Source organism: Siniperca chuatsi, linkage group LG12 (assembly GCF_020085105.1).
Source record: "Siniperca chuatsi isolate FFG_IHB_CAS linkage group LG12, ASM2008510v1, whole genome shotgun sequence".
Classification (NCBI taxonomy): domain Eukaryota; kingdom Metazoa; phylum Chordata; class Actinopteri; order Centrarchiformes; family Sinipercidae; genus Siniperca; species Siniperca chuatsi.
Window position 1 is genome coordinate 11,318,613 of NC_058053.1, and position 19,791 is coordinate 11,338,403.

At 39.0% G+C, this 19,791-nt stretch overlaps 1 protein-coding gene across 1 annotated transcript in view; it reads left to right on the forward strand.

The window, feature by feature from the left end:
* Positions 1–19,791, forward strand: part of cps1 (carbamoyl-phosphate synthase 1, mitochondrial) — a 52,905-nt gene that overhangs the window by 30,563 nt on the left and 2,551 nt on the right. Inside the window, exons 27-36 of the mRNA XM_044215566.1 lie at positions 182–249; positions 3,689–3,764; positions 4,468–4,545; positions 6,984–7,091; positions 7,337–7,426; positions 7,728–7,898; positions 13,746–13,820; positions 13,951–14,049; positions 18,267–18,326; positions 18,503–18,615. Of these exons, the coding sequence (XP_044071501.1) occupies positions 182–249; positions 3,689–3,764; positions 4,468–4,545; positions 6,984–7,091; positions 7,337–7,426; positions 7,728–7,898; positions 13,746–13,820; positions 13,951–14,049; positions 18,267–18,326; positions 18,503–18,615 (938 nt within the window). The remainder of the gene's footprint in view (positions 1–181; positions 250–3,688; positions 3,765–4,467; positions 4,546–6,983; positions 7,092–7,336; positions 7,427–7,727; positions 7,899–13,745; positions 13,821–13,950; positions 14,050–18,266; positions 18,327–18,502; positions 18,616–19,791) is intronic.

A 19,791-nucleotide genomic window follows, 5' to 3' on the forward strand; every position in this document is an offset into this window, starting at 1 on the left:
CACATTTTACCATATCTTACTACATGCATATTTAAACTTGATTACTGTAAAATCTTTTAAGTGGCTCCAAAGTGTGACAGACCATTCTGAATGATTTCAGGCATCACTCTTATCTTTTTCAAAATGATTTAAAAAAAAAAAAGGCTTACAACATCTGCTGTGCTTTTCTCTCCCTTCACAGGAAGATGCTTTTGCCTTCACCAACCAGGTGGGATATCCCTGTCTGCTGCGCCCCTCCTATGTTCTCAGGTAAGTTTTAACACGTCAGCCAACATACACTGAAGTTACAGTAGATAAGATTATCATATTACCTTAATTAATAACAAGGACATTTTATGTATTTTGTCAAAAATTTGGTATAAACTGCAAATAATCTTTACCGGCTTTTCTTTTGTCAAATCTCCAATAAAGTAGATTAACAAATGCAGGGAAGAAAACAGTGCAGTCCTGGTGTGCTGAGGCATGAAAGAAAAAAATCAATTGATTTTCTTAGTAACTAATTCAGACTTATTGCTAACTGAGTAAAATACAATTTTAGTTATGATGATTAATGTAGTTTACTCACACTACAGCTCATTCAATTTTGCAGTGACACTTTTGTCCAGCAGATGGCATGCTGATACCCTGTATTTAGCAGGGCTTTGTCACTGAGAATAAACTTGTGTAAAAGGGGATTTTAGCCATAGTGATACCATGAATAATACAAAGTTTATTATTATTCAGTTTAAATTTTTTCCATCTACATTGACTTCTGCTGGATACTGTTAATGAGGAAGATGAGCCTCTCTCCTCTCCAGCATCAGCGTAGGGTGAACTCTCTCTGATCTTTTCCTATCCCCAAAAGCGTTTTCACTCTTCCCCTTTGACATACTTGGTAATGGTTTTTGAATGTTCTTCTCAGCCTCGGTACATATGCACAAACTCACACATTTTCACACCAAACACTCCTTCTCCTTGTCAGATTTATGCTTCATATTTTTATAACAGTAAAATGTGCACACCACACACAACAAAACTCACAAATTTTGAAGTATTTAGCCCAAAAATATATTCATGTGATAACTTAAAAGGAAGATCCTTATAACCTATGTCAATCCTTTTGGTTCTGAAAACATTTTACTCATCAGTGTAATTGCTGTGACATGCCAACACTGCTAGATACGGCTGTACAATGATACAATGTGTGTGCATGCCTGCACATATTGCCCTATTGCCTCCGTAAGTTGCACCGTGGCTTTTCATTTTTCACTGTCTTGGATCGTATTGAATTAGCATGTTAGGACAAGTGACCACTCTCTACACCACACACAATCTCAGATAGGCCTGTCGCGATAATTACGCTATCGACTTATTGTACGATATATGGACCTCGATCATTTTTGCTGTCCGCAATATTGCCTGTTGTGTTTACATGCGTGTTTGTTTACATAAGAATGTCACCAACATTTTAGCCAACATGATGCCAGAAGCGTTTTTTCACAGCACCTAAGCCGAATGAACAGAAACTATGCTGAGACACGTTTTGCTGTCATTTCTGGTCGCGCTGCTTCTGTCCTCTCGTCATCTGCTCTCTGTGAGGAGTTTCACCAAGGGTGGTGCTCAGGCAGCTCCTCTCTCACACAGTGTTGCCAGCTTGGTGACTTTCCCGCTCTTAGTGACTTTTAAGTAATCGTAGTCCTCGGCTCTTCTGCCAACAGCGCCTGGGTCTCGTCTCTCCTCTTGCGTCAGTAGGTGTGGCGTGTGGGGCAGGCAGGTTTGAGTCTCTTTCTCTCCAGATCTCTGGATTAGAGTGTTGTATTGCTTGTAAATATTTAAATAGTTTGTGTGATGTTCTCCCTCCCTTTGTAGATTTTTAAACTTTTTTTTACTTCAAATATACAATGTCCCTGTAGCGAGTTTCTGATTGTTTGGCGAAAGTTTTCTGTATCTCCTCCCTTTCTGCAACAAACACAACCCCTATGCTTTATGCAAATGAATGTGATGGAATGCAATGCAAATACCCTTACAAATGACATTAATATTGTTTATCGCAATTACTGGGACAATATATCGTCCAACAAAAGTAGTTATCATGACAGGCCTGATCTCAGACTCTATATCGTGTTGCGTTCTTCCTTTGCTTTCAATGCACAAGCAAGCTTTCAAACTAGTGTCTCGTTTTGCCATTTTATCTGAGCGACTACTTTCTAAGTAAAACTGCTTCCAAAATGTAAATCCATAAACTGTCTCATTTCTTCACTTTTTACAAGTGCTGCAAAAGCCGATGTTGGCAAGACAGTGTGAAATGCAAATGCACAGTAGTTCTAAGGAATTTCTATGTGTGTGAAAGCAAGTCTGTGTGGGTGAGGAATGTCCAAATCAGACCTAAGGAATAAACCCTAGCATGAAAATGACCTTACTCACTATTACTGCAGGTAATTCTTGCCTTAAAATGTGTACTTCATGGCTTTTCACTTTTTGACCATTGGCTGTAAGTTAAGGCAGATGTCATTCTCTACTATACCAAAATGATAACAATGCCAACATCACCCAGTATGAGGTGAGAGAAGACCATTTAACCTACTGACTGACTTGCCACAGAAATAATTACTCTTTCCTACTCTCTTATTTTTAGATCCAGTGTTTGATTTGCATTAGGACAATTTCAGCTCAGTTCCTGTAAATTCTGCCCTCTTTGCAGTCTGCAGAGAGGGAACAAGTGGTCAGTCTTCTTTAAGATAACAATGTCACTCCCACTCTTCACTCAAGTGATTGAAGTGAAAGTCGTGACTTTTCATCGTCCACTGGAAAACAAATATAAATTTGACCATTTTCAGGCAAACAATATAAGAAACACAGGACATCTGTTACAACTATTACCATCACTACAATAATCACCACTACTGGTGCTTGTGCTACTGCTACTGGACAGCAGCACCATAATCAGAAATACTTTATTGATCCCCTAGGGGAAACTCTTTAAGCTGGATTGATGGACTGAAAAACATTAATGCATACTCATCTTGCAGAATGCTTTTAATTGAGTACTGACTCATTTTTCTCTGTGGCCAACACATAACCTTTTCTTACTCTTAATAATAATTATATGCGGAATTGTATTAAATAAATTTCTTCTGATTGGATTCATTTGTAAATTCAGAGAACAGTCATGCAAAAACCAGATGGCATCCGAGTCAAGCATATGCCCGAATGTAAATGCATATGAATCTTCTGTTGCTGGTACTTGTATGAAGGGTCAATATTCATTTGGGACCTGACATATGTCTGCTTCTGAGCAAGAGGAATTAAGGTCTGACCCAAGCCTGTGGCCTTTCTCTGTCCTGTTTCTCTCAACCCCTCCTTGAGGAGCCCAGCTAGCAGTCAAAAATCAAAAACAACAACAACCACAACAAAACTAGCCTAAATCTGTTGTTTTTTAATGACTAAGTTCTGAACTCGTTTTCAAGAGCCTGGAGTGCTTTTCGACCTAAATAGCTGTTCTTCTCCCTTTCTCTCTCTCTTTCGCTCCTTATTTTGACTGTTTCCAGACCTTGTTCCCGATGGTAATAGTGATGCAACGGAGAGATAATGAGTGTTTTGAACGATCATTTGAAGCTCGTATGTTCTCCTGTTTGCTTGCTTCTCTTCCTCTCCTGTGGCCTTTTGTTTTCTCTCCCTCACTCTCTCTCTCCTGCTTGCATCTCACCAGTGGCTCTGCGATGAACGTTGTGTATGGAGAAGAGGAGATGAAACGCTTCTTGGAGGAGGCCACTCAGGTGTCCCAGGTGAGATCAGTGTTAACTCTGAGTGCATGCCTGCACATGTAAGAAAGACATATTGCTATATTGCCTCCATAAGTCGCACCATGGCTTTTCATTTTTCACTGTCTTGAATTGTATTGAACTAGCATGTTAGGACAAGTAACCACTCATCACACACACTCTCATTCTCTTTTTCATGTTAACGTTCTCCCTCTGCTTTCAATTAACTGATGCTACCAGCTGGCATGGCTGTTGGCTAGTATTGTGTGCTCATCTCTACTTTACTGAACCCCCAGGTGGCTTGTGGGCACCTGGCCCCTCCGAGGGTCTCTACTTGGGGCTAGAAGCATACACACACACACGTGCACATATCACACCTTCAGAGCACCAAAGCAAGCCTGTTAATGGTGATTTAACAGGGTGATAATGAAATATTCTTGTCACAGTCAACTGAACATATGCACACATATGGTTGCTCTAGCTGAGCAGAAAAGATTTTTCTGTATTCATGTGAACACCCTTAAATTAAAACTAAAAGTTTACTTTAAACTCAGTCTTTGCTTCATTTCAAATCCAGTGTTGGAGCACAGAGCCAAAATAACAAGATTTTCTAAACTAAACTGTTACAAAGTGCGCTACACACACAAAAGGCAACAATCTTGTTTAGGCTGGGTTATTTCACTTTTGATTTGTTGATAGATTAACCATCCTGCTGGCTTTCCTCCAGGAGCATCCAGTGGTCATCACCAAGTTTATCCGCGGCGCCAGGGAGGTAGAGATGGATGCTGTGGCCAAGGGTGGCAAGGTGAGACATTATTGACATGTTCTGTCTAGTTACACGAGTTTTTGTCTTACTCTCCTTAATGCCCTTGTCATCCTGTGTATGTGAATAAGTCTTGGCAGTTCAGCCACCTGCCATTGCTGCAGGATAAATATACAACATGCACCAGACAGATTATTACAGTCTTCCTGTAATAATTACAGAAAAGCACCTAAGGTTAAAAGTGAGTGTGACTTGTTAGGAGAGTATACATATTCTACATAATGTCGTACAGTGTAACAGTCTGGGAAACAATGTTATTTGCCCCTTTTTTTATTTATATTGACACCCTGTTTGAACATTTTTTAATTTCTAACAGTATCATTGTTATTCATCTCTGTAGCCTGGCATTATTCAGTCCTCCATTATTTTTCAGTTTAAATGGAGAGGTAGGACAGATATTGAGCCCAGTAGATGAATAAAGTGGACACAATCTCATTCATCTTCAGTGAAAAGACATTACAGCGCAGAGAGATCTGATTGGAAGAATGAAATACATTAAAACCAAAATGCAGGGAAGTGGTGATACTAAATTAAATGTTCTTTTTAGATTATATCAGTTTTAGGTCATATTGAAATGATTCGTGTTAAACAAACTCATTTTCTTTGGATTTCTTGTCTTTGTATCCTTTTGCTCTGTGTTTCTGTTTATAAATGTACTGTACATATACTATCATATTTTTCAACTTAGTTTATTCCACATTTTTATTATTTGAAAATTCCAAAATGAAACACTAGAGTACAGTTTTTGTAATGTCTTAAAAATTCAGCCTCTATTGACTTTCATAGTCAAAACAAAAAAAAACCACTGGAACTACATCTTCGGTGACTTCTGGAGCAGAAACAGAATAGGGATTATTATCTGATAAATGGAAGAGAAAAACAATTAATCTGTTGAAGGGGGAAAGTTTCTATGTGCTCACCTTTAATCTCAGTTTAACACATGAATGTACGAGCATGATTTTGTGACATCACAGCTTTTTTGGAAGCCAATCATGGTCCAATATGTAACTTACACAAATGTTATGTGGAAACTTGAAACCTCAGGTGCATATACACTGAGAATGGATGTTTATCAATGTCATAGAATCTGGATTTTACAATGAGGGAGTAGGATTAGTTGTCATTTTTTCAGAATTTTTAACAAGGTAATTCATTTTCTTTGTGGGAAAACCATAACTGACACAAATGATTAATCAAAGTGTTTCATACTGTACGTCTTGTGTCTGGAGTGGATTGGATCTTTAAATTCCATTATAGTGCTTTCACTTACATACCATTATGAGTGGTAAAATGAAAATCCACAGGTTACTCAGTATAAAGATGCACACGTGTATCTGTATTGCGCACAATCTGTTTCTCTTTATCAATCACCATAAGAAATAGATGGGGCACGAAGATACAAAAAAAGTAAATAGCAAAATTAGATTTTAACATGACTCACATGAGACACATGGAACCTCACAGACCATTCCTGTACGTTAAAGTTTTACATTAACAGTCACTTAACAGTAAGCTGGTTTAACTTTTGGAAACTTGTATAACTGTAGAATTGTTAGCAATGTAAGTTGCAGTAGGCGACAAAGCCACCTAGGTACTTGTCCTGAACGCCCTGTCTGTTTTTCTATTGTTTAGGCTGTGGGAGTCATTTCAAGGGTGTCAGTTTGAACGTGGGCAATCCAGTTGTATGGTAGATTTTCTCTCTCTACTTTCCCTGAATACAGCCCCTCCATTATCTTTAGTATCACATTAACAAGCTGTCCATTCATTGAATACCAAACAGGCCTCATTATTCCTGGTGTGTGTGTGTGTGTGTGTGTGTGTGTGTGTGTGTGTGTGAGAGAGTATATGTGTGGGAGAGTGGAAAAGTCAGAGATAATACGTATTAATTACAGACTCTATCTGAAGAGTGCTAATGAATGCTGTGGTTAGCAGCAGTTTAAATGAGCTAATGACACGGCAGCTCATTTACACACACACAGTTGTTTGGTGATAAAAATCTCCTTTCCTGTGGGTGAAATGTTGGAAGTTATTCTTTTGACACTGCACATCCACATTCATTGCTTCTTTCTTAGTCCATCAACAAATACAGGCCCTTTGTCATGAATGGATTTTCAATGAGTGTTGACCTGACTCAATTTATTCATTTCCTCCAAACACACAGTGCAGCACTCAGTTTTTGAACTGGCTCACCATATGTTGACGCTGCATTTTTGTATATTATTTTGCACTGTGGCACACTATAGGTATAAACACATCAAGTCTGGAGGCCATCTGCCTCTAAGTCTGAAATATTATCATCAGAGAACAGACCAAGGCTGTAAAAGTTGAGTTGCCTCGAGTTGGGATTTCTGTCACTTATTAGAGCTATGATCTGCATGCAAATACTGCAAGTGTGACATAATCGCTGTGTCTCTGTCCAGGTTCTGGTCCATGCCATAACAGAGCATGTGGAAGATGCGGGGGTACACTCAGGAGATGCCACCCTAATGCTACCAACCCAGAGTATTAGCCAGGGGGCGCTAGAAAAGGTCAGTTAAGTCACCCTCCGCACTCACATAGTAACTCAAATCATATCAATTATAATATAATTTTTTTTAATGATCCGATGGATATTCAATGGGAAACAAGCTGTTTCACGCATATGCTGTATGCATTTAAACCACAATGTACATTTTGCAAAAATTGTTCTCCATTTGTGTGTATATAGAGATATTATGGTATGAAACAGCCTCTCATAAATTGTACGTGTGTGTTCTTTTTCCATTGCTCTCAGGTTAAGATTGCCACCCGGAAAATCGCGCAAGCATTTGAAATTTCGGGGCCCTTTAACACTCAATTTCTGGTTAAAGGCAATGATGTCATGGTAGGTAATATTTCTCAGGGTATGGCTAAATAATAGATCGACATTTTCACACCTGGATGCAGCAAATGCAATGCACTCACAAATTGAAATCAGTGTGTTCAGATTTATTTGCAAAGCTGGATGGATTTTATGATTAATGTTGCCTTAAGTTTTGATGTTCCAGCATTGCATTGGGAATTCACATATTTGCACTGACTGTGTTTTCATTTGCCTTAGCCAATCTGCAGGTTGATTAGTGTGCAAGAGTGGGTGTCTTTTTGCTTTTATGAAATGACAGTATTTGTGTTGTGTACCCTTTCAGGTGATAGAGTGTAATCTACGGGCATCGCGCTCCTTCCCTTTTGTATCCAAAACAATCGGTGTGGACTTTATCAATGTGGCAACCAAAGTGATGGTGGGAGAGCCTTTGGATGAGGCCAGCCTGCCCTCGCTGGAGAGACCCATCATTCCTGTAGATTTTGTTGGCATCAAGGTGAGAAAAGAAACTGAAGTAAATGTCTAAAGCTGGGAACAGCATGAAGAAAGACAATCTTTATTTGTTTTATTTTAATGGTGAGTTTTTATAGAGCACAGAGAATAGATGGATATGGAGAAATAAATAAGAAGTTGATAGCGTTATAAGTGAGGACTTTTCTGACTCGTGGCCTAACCACAAGCATGCTAAACAATGGGCTGCCCTTTGAAATGTTTTTGTACCAGGGCAAGCAGGGCTTTGATGCTGCCATAAGTACCAGAGATAATAATCCTGATGGGCCATTTTCACAGAAGACATTTTGACATGTCACACTAGTCCAAAAGTACAAAAAGAGTTCACACATCCAAATCAATTATTATATTTTTCCTTTTATTCATTCTTCATAGTCAGAATTCAGCACGGGGGGGGAAATGCGTTGCGGCTGTTATTGTTTTTGGTTTAGTGCAATGTTAATTTTCTTCTATGACATGTAACAGTAGGAAAAGCACAGGTGATTATTGATTAATGATGTCTGAATTCCATTTAGTTGCTTCAGTTTCAGGGTCTGGGTATTGTGCATGCTGGCTCACTGTCACACTGTCATGGCTTACTTGGACATTTGAATAGAACGGATCCATCATTAATGTTGTTAGTAACACCTGTGCTTTTCCCACTATGAAGTCTGTTGTGAAAATGTCTTGCAAAACTACTTTCTTTGCCACATAATACTGTATAATGAAAGTAGCTGAGATGCTATAAAGTGTCTTGTGTGTAATGAACCTAATGGAATGATGCAATGGTAAATTAGCAGTATCCCAGGGCAGAAAGGTAACTATTGACCTGATTGGATCACTTAAACTGTCACAGAATAGCAAGCTAGCAGCCAGAATGGATTCACAAGATAAGCATCTGTGAACTGACGCAATCCTTGCCTCAAACGGTTCCCTGTGCTGTCTAGCCTGTTGCCTGTTTCTGGACAAAAGAACAGGGCTTGAACGTAAAAAAAAAAAAAAAAAAAAGTACCACTAAATCGCACAGGGCACTGTTTATGGGTTGGGTTTATAGGTCAAGCAGGATTTACTTGTGGCCCTACAAGAAAACATCCTTTGATGACAAAGTATTTTTAATAATATTCAATTAGTTTCAAAGGGTTTTTATATGCCTATTAAGTTGTATAATGTTGTCAACCCATGCAGCACTATGTAATTCTTAAACTGAAGTGCAAACTTCCACAATTAAGAGATTTAATGGCCACAAACACAAAAGTGAGTAATATCTATCTAATAATCTAGTACTATCTGAACTTCTTACAGCCTGATGTATTCGAAATGGTTGGACAATTAGTTCCTATGTAAAGAGCTCTACATGTATGATACCTTAATAAGTACTGCAGGTTCCACTAGTACAGCTTCCATTGGATCACATAACAAAGAGAGCAATTACTGCTCCTCTATTGGGGGGGTAGTAGTGGTAGCTTTCTCGTACCGGCTGGGAGGTTTTCTTCTTAGATTGGGTATGAGAGAGTTTACGTTTCGCCAGCTGTTCCAAAGCTACTTTTTTCCAAAGTAATTTCTCCCTCTAATTACAACAGAGCTGCTGTAACAATGCCTGTAGTTTGGAGCCAATCACGCAGGTATAATCCCCCACTCTTCCTCGCCACCTAATGTTTTCAATTTCTAGTCTGCGCAGTGGTGAGGAATATTAATCAGAGCTCTCAATACTCCAGGCATCAGGCTTTAAAGACTCCCAGAGTTTACCTGGAGTCTATGATACAGACTTGAACACCCCCACCCCCCCCCACCCCACCCCCACCCCCAATCTAATATGGGCCTTGCCACAATACATGATGATTGTTTAATGAAGTTGTGCTAGTTTCTTTCTTCCTGTTTAACACATTATTGCTGCCTCAACATCAAGCCCCCACTGTAAACACACTGTGGTGTCTGAAACCATTATCCAGCCTTAGTAGCCTGAAGTCTGTGCCATCAAAATGTACTCTTTCTCAGCCTTCATCCTGTCTGTTCTCATTGTATCATCGTATGGCACAAGTCATTGCCATCCAGAGAGACCATCTTCATTTTTCTGTCTCATTCCCGCTCAACCTCACTCTGTTGCTCTTGCTGTCTCTTTTCTCCCTCTGACAGTCCCTTGTTTGAGGCCATGTTTCTTTTCACTAACAAGTCCCCACTGTGTAATTTCTGTCTCTATATACAAACTCATAGGAACAATAACACAGTTGTATTTATGATACTGAGAGGAAGAAGAGCATGAAAACAACATTTGAGGAGGAGGAAGTGGATTTGGTGGTTTGGTGTTAGCCCCCAGTGCACACTTATTGGCTAAAGAAAAATAAATTCCAACTGTTGGATGTTTTGTTGCCTTGACCGTGGCATGCTTATGGTGACTTCTGAGAGACACATTCTTGCGAGCCCAATGACTTGAGGAAAAATACATGCTAGAAACATTATACTGGACTTACATTTCTGTAAACGTTTCAATCTGCGCTAATTAGTTAATACTACCCAAGTATTACCTGAACAAAAGCATGTTGGCTTAGAAATATTTGCTAGTTAATGTGTTGATTGACTTAATGTAATGGCTAATGCATATCTCCACCCTGTCAAATATTGCCAATGCTTTTTAATGTGCTTGCTGATCAACGTGCACAGTTACCATATCTCACCTACTTTTCTCAGCACAACTTTCTGCCACATATTTGCATAGAAAAATGTTGCTCACTGAGATGTGTGCTTTGACTTTTAGTAGCAATCTTTTATTGCAAATTTCTAAAACTATATAAATACATTTCTAAAACTATATAAATATATATTTATTTTTTTCAAACTTTTTCAGACTTGCAGCCAGCTACTGTACAGTGGGCATGCTAATGCTGAAATCACCCACTCTAGCTGCTGTTTTTCTAGACAGGAAAAGAAAAACTTTTTTGAAACTGCTCTCCATCCCCATTTTCATTCTTTATTCACAAATTATATATTAAAACACTACTGTCACAACTACTACTACTACTAACGCTACTACTACTACTACTAGCTAACTAACAAACGCTAGTATCATTACTATTTTTTTGACAGTTGTGCCCACATAGTACAACCTAGAAACCACCTAGAATCACCATAGCAACAACCCCATGCTGCCTAGCAACAATACTGAACCCTAGCACCAACTTGAAATGCTAATGCATCCAACCCCAAGTACCCTAGCACCCACTCGCAACACCTTAGCAATGCCAAAAGAACCTACCTGCAGCACCCTAGCAACTACCTAGTAAGCAAGCCGAGCACCCTACCCACTCTTTACACCCTGGAATACACACCAAAAACACTAGCAACCACCTAGCATTGGCCATCTAAAAACTTAACAGTAATCACTTTGCAGTGTCTTAGTAGTGACCTACAAAAGCCCAAGCAAACCCCTAGCAATACCCTACAATACCAAACATTTAGCCCTCCTTAGCACACCATTTCCAAGTGAGTTGCCAGAAAACGGAGATTTTCCTAGTTGTTTTATTAGAATGTCCAAATATTTGTCATTTGCAGCATTAGTATACAATGTCGGAATTGTCATTCAAAAATCTGTAAGTACAAATGTAGCTGTCAATTTCCATTCAGCTGTGAATATAATGACATTTACACAGGTGCCACTTTGCGTCCAACAAGGCCCTCAGTGAGCAACAATGTTATGTGGAAATGTCTTACTTTATTCATTTCCTTCTCCACTGGAGCTCTGCTGGTGCCCCAAGATAACATTGTTCATGTTGGTTTCACAATTCTACTGTCTCTTGAGAGTAGGCGGTCGGTGTGGGATACAGAGATGGGGTAGTGTTTGTGTGTGTTGGCAGGATGTTGTGGTTACAGAGTCTTTGGTTATTGTGACAGTCACATACATTCTGTTCCGGAGACGCACCATTACAATTGGAGAACAAACTATTATAACTTAGACCACTGAGATTTTCATAATGAAGGCTTGTTTACGGTTTCTCATTGTCAGGTGATTTAAATCTCCACAGGTGTTACTGATGCCAGCTCTTGTTTGTGGTTATATTTCCACTTCCTGCTTCATAGTTTTAAGTGGTTGCTGCAGATTTGGTTCTAGTTGGTATGGTGGTGGGTGAAATAGGGTCCCGTCTTTATTGGAATTATGTACAAATCCACTGTTTTGGATTTACGGAGACCCACAAGCAAATGTCTTTGTGTCACTCATTTTCTGTATTTCATGGATTCTCTTCTTTTTATTGTATTTTCCTGTCTCTTTTGTTGCACTATTCCAAGTTCCCTCTCTGTATCTGTTTCTCTCCCTCTATTTCATTTTCTTTCTTGGTTACATTCTGTCATTTTATCTCTGCATACTTCTCCGTCTTTTTCTGACTCTTTGAACAAAGCCATGATAAGCGATGCTGGTTCGCTGTCTGCATTCCTTTCCTTTCGTCCCTTCTTACATTAGTATGCTAACATTACATTCAGCTGATTAGATAGCCCGCTTCAAGGATGAATCCCCCCCTAGTGGCCCTTACATCTGTGTGTGTGTGTGTGTGTGTGTGTGTGTGTGTGTGTGTGTGTGTGTGTGTGTGCGCGCATCAACCACACAATGCCACACCACCTCTCTCTCTTCAAGGTAATGGTAATCTGCTTGTAAATGGAGAAATAAGAATGGCTTTCCACATGGCGCCCCACTGTTCTTAATTTGTCTGTAATACAGTAACGAGAAGCTACTGTCTTGTGCTCTTTTTCCTGCACTTTTCTTTCAATCATGCTCTCCTCCCTGTCTCCTCTTTTAAAATGTATACTTTTATATTTTCCTTTCCCTCTTTTTATTTTATTCTCTTCCCCTATTTCTGTCTTTTCATCATCCTTTAATTGTTTAGTTTATTTCTACTGTCTTTACTTTAATTCTTTATTAATTTCATTCTGTCTCTTCTTCTCTCAAGTCTTATTAACTCTCTCCACTCAAGTCATTTGATTCTTTCCCCTTTTATCTTTTCTCTCCTCACCATCTTCTCTTCCTATCCTGTCCTCTCTAGTTTCTCTCTTCTCCTCCACACTCCCTCTCCTCACACTGCTGTTGCTCTATCACCTAGGCCACCCGCCTTCTTTTCCCCTTCTCAATGTGGTGACAGCATGTCAAGCAGGCTGTTAAAGCGACTGGTGGCCATTTGAGAAGCCTCCTTTCTTTTCAGACTTTACCATTTTATTCTGTCCACACCAGCAGTTGTAGCACTAATCTCTTTAACTCTCTGTGTTACCATACCTCTTCCACTTTTCTCTAATGTGCCATTAGTTGAAGCAAAAATAAAATAGTATTGTTAGTTTGTATGAGCCTTTATTCATCCTTAAACAGGCATTATTTTACGTATTTTATGTATTATTCCATAAGCATATTATGCAACTGCCACAGGTTTGCTCACCTGTAGTTTTTAAGGGAATGCAATTTACCTCTAGGTGGCAACAGTGTCATGAAATCCCTGAAATGATTCCAGTGGACTGATGCAATTTATGTGGGAAATTATTCTCTATTGATTGCCACTTTCTTTGTAGTATTTATTAGTTTATAATAGTTTATAATACTTCCACTGTTGGTACATTAGTTTTTGGGGGTTTATGGTCACTCAATTTGTACTTAAACAGTCATAACCAATAATTAACTGTCATGAGAGCTTTTTGGTAAACTGGTCCAACTGACTAAATGACATTGTGACTTGTAGTAACTACTGGTTACAGCTAAACAAGGAGATTTTTCAAAGGAAGTGCTGTAGTTTCAATAGTGGTTCATTAGCATCACACATTGATGTCCTATTACTTCAAAAGCCTGTTTAAACAAATCCCCCCTCCTCTTTCCTTCTTTCACCAGGCACCCATGTTCTCCTGGCCACGGCTGAGGGATGCAGACCCTGTGCTTCGCTGTGAGATGGCCTCCACCGGTGAAGTAAGACCCCTTGGAGAAATACATCCTAATTTTTGTGTTAATTCTTGTTTTGTTTTTCCTTCTCCTATCTAATTTGGAGAGTCGGTGTTAACAGTTACTCACGTCTGTCCATTTGTGTGTTTTATTGCAGGTAGCTTGTTTTGGACCAAACATTTATTCAGCCTTCCTGAAGGCTATGCTCTCCACAGGCTTTAAGCTACCACAGAAGGGCATCCTGATTGGGATTCAGGTAAGACTACAGCCATCTGGAAGTCCCCTTGCCTCCTGTTTGTTTCCTTTTGGTACTTCCTGCCCACAAGACACCAAATGCTAGGTGCCTTCTGAACAGGTGGCCTAAATCTTTCAGCTTCTTACAATGCGAGCCTGGCACTCCGCAGTTCGTTTGACAGCGAATCACACCTTGATTCATGCGACTCTTAACAACTCTCATGTGACTTAAAGACAACCGCTCTCAAGTGACATTGTGTGAATGACCCAGAGAGGTTGAAATACCTATCAGTTAGCAGAACTGGTGAACTGAACTGGTGATGCCCCTCAGATGAGTGGATAAGATGAGTAAACCTGATGCTGTTATACGTGAATGAATAAGTGGAACCACACAGACATAAAACTCAGTCATTAACTATCCAAACCAACAATAATCCTCATTATAAAATCTTCCACAGTGAAGAGGGACATCACACAAAAAATGACAAAACTAGTTAAATACAAAAACCTCAAACTCATCAACCAAATGCTCTGTTAAAAGAAGTCTTGAGTCTGGATAAACTTCTTAAAAATCTTTCCACCATTTCCCAGTAGTCAGCTGCAGAAAAGAACAAAATGTAAGCCTGAGCACTGCACTGTTGACACCACATTACATGAGTTTTGGTAATTAAGTCTTGCTGCCACTCTGGGTTACCAAACTGCGAGTGTGACTAATGCAGCTTCAACAAAGTCCTCACAACACTAGCTGTATAATTGGTGCTCTTGGGGAACAGGTCCACTCCAAGGCAAGTACCTGGGGTCACATATGCACTGTAACTGGCCGACAAGCAGCAACACTTAGGCTGACAGATCCAGAACACACAGCAACACAGATGTGATTTACCTCCAGTAGTTTTGAGAAAGATTGTGGCAGGAGGATTTAAACAGTCTGAGCAGTTGATTCTGCAATCTTGTCACACTAATACTGAAATGTATTAAGGTGGGGACTCCCTTGTTCTATACTGTTGGCATGGTGCAGTGTTCCTGCATAATTATCATTATTCTGCTGACAATGTGCAAATTTGACTAATGCACTACCACCGTGCAGCTACATATGTTCAAGCAGTAAACTCATAGAAACACCATTATTTTGTTTCTGTATTTCTTTTCGTGGTGTTGTCCTGTATTGGAAATGTGTCATTTATCCTTATAAATTTAACACTAACTAGGTTTCCATCCAAATGTAGCGCAAATTTTGATAAAATTGGCAAAAGAAAATGCTAATTAACTCACGTTTCACATTTATTTTGTGTTTCAGAAAGCCCCATTCAGAACATTCATTTTCAGACGAGTCAGCTGGAAACACTAAAAGTCAGCTTTTAAAATGAGCTTGGCCCACTTGCGGAATGAATGTCAAAAGCTAACTGTTGGCAACAGTTGTCGTTTCTCTATTGTCTCTACAGTTTTTAAATTTGAAACTGTAGATTTTCAAAATTGCAGCTGGATTTATATATATTGTCTATTTTACATTATCATTTGCTGTTAAGACAAAATGGCTAAGAACATAAAAGCTGCTATGATAAAAAAAAAAGTTTTTATAATAACAATAGATTAGTTTACAACAATGTGTGTGCTGTAAAAGGGGGCACACGTAGTGATGAACTCAAAGATAATAATCACCTGTTTCTGCAGTCCCCCTCATCTGAGTCTTTCAGCTCATTGTTTTGGTTTTCTGGCCTCTCATCAACCTTGTTTCCAGCACCAACAGGCAGCTGTTTTCACCAAAAAAAAACATTTTAAGACTCACTGAACACTACCTGTCCATTACCAAATGGCAGACGGACAAAGTTAGCAACTTGCTGGTGAACATGGTGGAGCATTTAGCAGCTAAAGAGCCAGATATTTTCCCTCAAGCGATTGTGGAGAGCAAAGCAGAGCTAAAAGGAGTGTGAATATTGGGCCATTAAGTAGCTAGAAATATGATTACAAATGAATGCTAATGTTCTAAATTTTCTAACGTGTTTACCATAACAACTTAGTAGTGTTGTGTTTTCAGCTCGTGTCCGCTGCCCTAAAAGGACAGTAGCTGCAATGTGATACTGCAGGGAGTGAATGTGATAAAACTGCTGCTTTGACAGTTTGGACAGTGGTGTATCCTGAAGAATTAATGCGCGTCAAATAGTTTTGTGTTATTGTAGGCTTAATTTAAAGCAGATTTTGAATTCACAATACACAAAGGCAAATATATCATATTTTACATAGTGTAATAATGTGCGTTTTTATATACTTGGGTGAACACAACATTTTGAACATCTGTACAATTTAATGCAAATAAATACATACAGTACGTTCTGGCTGAGCAGTCAACTGACTACCACAATCACATTCAAACAAGTCAGCAGTCACAAACAACCAGGGTGGTCCTTATTACTAAAATAAGTCCCCAACTGGGGACAGTCTCTCTTTCCACTTGTTTTGTCATCTCTCTTCTGTTGACTTGATAATAAAGCCACAAAATGCCCAAACAATACTTATAAAAATAATAATCAGTTACCCAGAAAAGAAGTATATTCATCAAAAAGGGAAAACTGAAAATAAATGAAATCCTGAAATCATAGAAAGTAAAACTAATTTGAAAAGTGGAATTAATGTAACCTTGGCACACAGCGCTATAATTTCTGGAGTGGCTTCAGGGCCAATCTCCGAAGCCCTAAAAACAACCACAGTTGACCAAAGTGCTGTACAATAAAATAACATAGATCAAATAAAATAACATAACATGGTAACCACAAAAAAAAAGGAATAGCGATAACATAACAATATTATCCCTTACACAAATAAGTAAAGGAACAGATGGAAAATTTTAAATACAGAGGAGCAAAAAGTGAAGCATAAAACCTTAACCGTGTGGGTCTTAAGTTTGGCCTTAAGTGTCTACAAAAGGGGCAACACTTAATTGAAAATGGTAAACTGTTCCAAAGCTTTGGGGCAGCTACTGCAAATGCACAACCATATGGCCGCAGATTTTCAGTAGAAAAAAAAATTTGAGGGAAGAAGCTGCTCTGAAGTCTGGTGGTCTGGCAGCAGATACTGTCTAGCTCTTTCCTGATGGCAGCAGGGTGAACATGCTGTGGCTGGGGTGGTTATTGTCTTTTAGTATCCTTTGGGCTCTACACAGGTACCTCACTGACATCACTGAGCGGTTTTAATCACCTGCTGCAGAGCCTTCCTGTCCTGGGCCGTGCACATTTCAGCATCTATGTTGACAACTTATTGGCTGTAGATTGGCACATTTATTGCCCACACAAAAGTAAATTGAAGAATAAAAAAATACCTAGATAGCAATGGCATCCTTAAGATAAACAGTAAATACCAAAATAATATTTGACTAACATTCTCCAAAAACTATAGTTGGCACCAAACCCAGATTTCCAAAGCAAATGCAGTGATATCCAGTTGCCGTTCAGTTGTATTATACATAGTGATAAAGCAATGTTTAAAGGCATGAATGCATTCAGTCAATGGAAAGACGCAAAGGGAGGTGAATAGTGCGGATGTACACTAGACAGCTAGAACTCAGCCAAAGACATATTTCTTATTCAGCCAGACTTGTAAGACACAGTCATAGCAAACACATGTACTGTCAGAACCCTTCCATTTGCTGATTGTGACCAAAATACAGGCTGTAAAACCACCCCAGCAGAGGGAGAGAGAGAGAAAATAGACCCTCCAAGGTTAGAAAAGCTGCTCCATAGCACTCTAGTCTAATTCCATATTGCTCACTTTGGAAACCTATTGATAAGATTTACTAGATACATGTACTCCAATCCATTTCTTGCTCCACAATGACTGTCATCACATTTTGTATCATAACATTACATCAACTATAACCCAACAAAAAGTGTAGGGATTTGATTATTTCCTGAAGCTGCTGTTGCAGCACTTGGACATGTTCCCTATGAGCTACACCCTACACAAGACAGCATTACAGTATGTTGTCAAATTAAGAGCAACTGTTTTTTAACTCTTAAATGCCTTTCATCTGTTTAAGAGTTGTTTTTGATTTATCACTTCTGGTGATCCAGTCTGGGAGCAAATTGACAATAATGCACCAGGGACACTGTTTACATTGTTACTGAGTTGTTTTATAGTCTTAAATTTAAATGTAATTTCAATGATGTATGTGATGGAATGTTTCTCCTGTTGATTTCTAATGCTACATTTTGTTTCTCCATTTCTTTCTGCTTCTCTCTCGTCCAGCATTCGTTCCGACCCAATTTCCTGGCTACAGCCCACCAGCTGAAAGAGGAGGGGTTCAAGGTGAGTACTGAAAGCCTGTATGTTTCAAACACTACAGACCAGACTTCTCATTGAAAATCAGACACTATATTTTCCTCTGTGATTTTCAACACCTTCCTGGTTGTTATGCTCCTACCTTCAATATTGTTTATGACATTCTGTATGTGTTGTAATGTTGCTTTATTTCTGTCCTTTAGCTCTATGCTACTGAAGCCACCTCTGCCTGGCTGTGCGCCAATGATGTGCCTGCCACTCCAGTTGCCTGGCCCGCTGAGAAGGGAGGAGACACCAATTTGCCCAGTATTAAGAGGCAGGAAATATTCACTTTGAACACTAAATTGATGTTTTAATTCTTTTAAGACATTCATGGAAATGTGGAAAACAGAGCCAGCTAGTGTGAAACACTGAGCCAAAACTCTGAGGCTATGACTTGCTTATGGTTTCCTGAGGCAAAGCTTAAGTAATACATAAATTGTGATTCATTAGATTCAAAATTGGGATATCTAATATATTATCTAATCAGATACTGCCTTAAGATCTAAGGGCATAGCCCCTTCATTATCTCTGTAATATGCTGACAAGATCAAAGAAGATGTAGCAGACTTAGAAGTCCAGAATGAGAGCTTGAATAGGGAGGATGAGGAAAGTCTTAAGTCAGAGCAATGCAATTTCAAGTGTAGGGAAATGAAAAAAAAACAGCTGAAGCATCTTGGTTTTTATTTGGCCATGGCTAACAATGAAGTAAAAATATAACTAATACCTTTTTAGCAAAAAACTTGTAAGTGCAATCAACTAAAATGTCAATTGTGCAACTGACTGCAATCCTTCCAATTTTTGTTGAAATTAAAAATGATTTAGTTGAAAACTTGCTCAGTTGTCAAAAGTACAACCTTTTTCAAATGTTAGCAACACAGAATAATCAGCAGTAGCAGGCTGACTCTGACTGCAATTTTCAGGTAATGATCCCACAAACAAGTCATGATCATGCTACAGTGAAGCCATCTGGACCATATGTTTGGAAATTAGCTGGTGAAGAAGAGGATGTAAAGGGAATTTAATAGGCCTAGACCAAAACAACACACACTCACACAGATACACACACATAAGGCTGCCTGGCATCAGCTGTGCGAGGTGGCATAGAGGCCAACTCTTTATAGAGAAGAACATGACCTTTGTTGCCGTTGTTGTCTGTCCTCCACATTTTCTATTAAAATTCAGCCCTAATTCCATCTGCTGTCTGTCAAAGGCCTTCAAATGGTAAAAGGCAATACTGAAGCCAGGGCTTTACTGTGTGTGTGTGGATTATATTTAAGAGATATTTCATTAATTCAAATACCGATTTGTAAATTTCTGGTCCAATACAGATGTTTAAAATACCAATTTGGCCGATAAAGATGTTTATTTGTTGCTTATTTTGTTATTTATTTCCCCTTTTGTGCCAGGGAAACAAAGAAATCATTTTAAAAAAATAACTGAACTGTTTTAA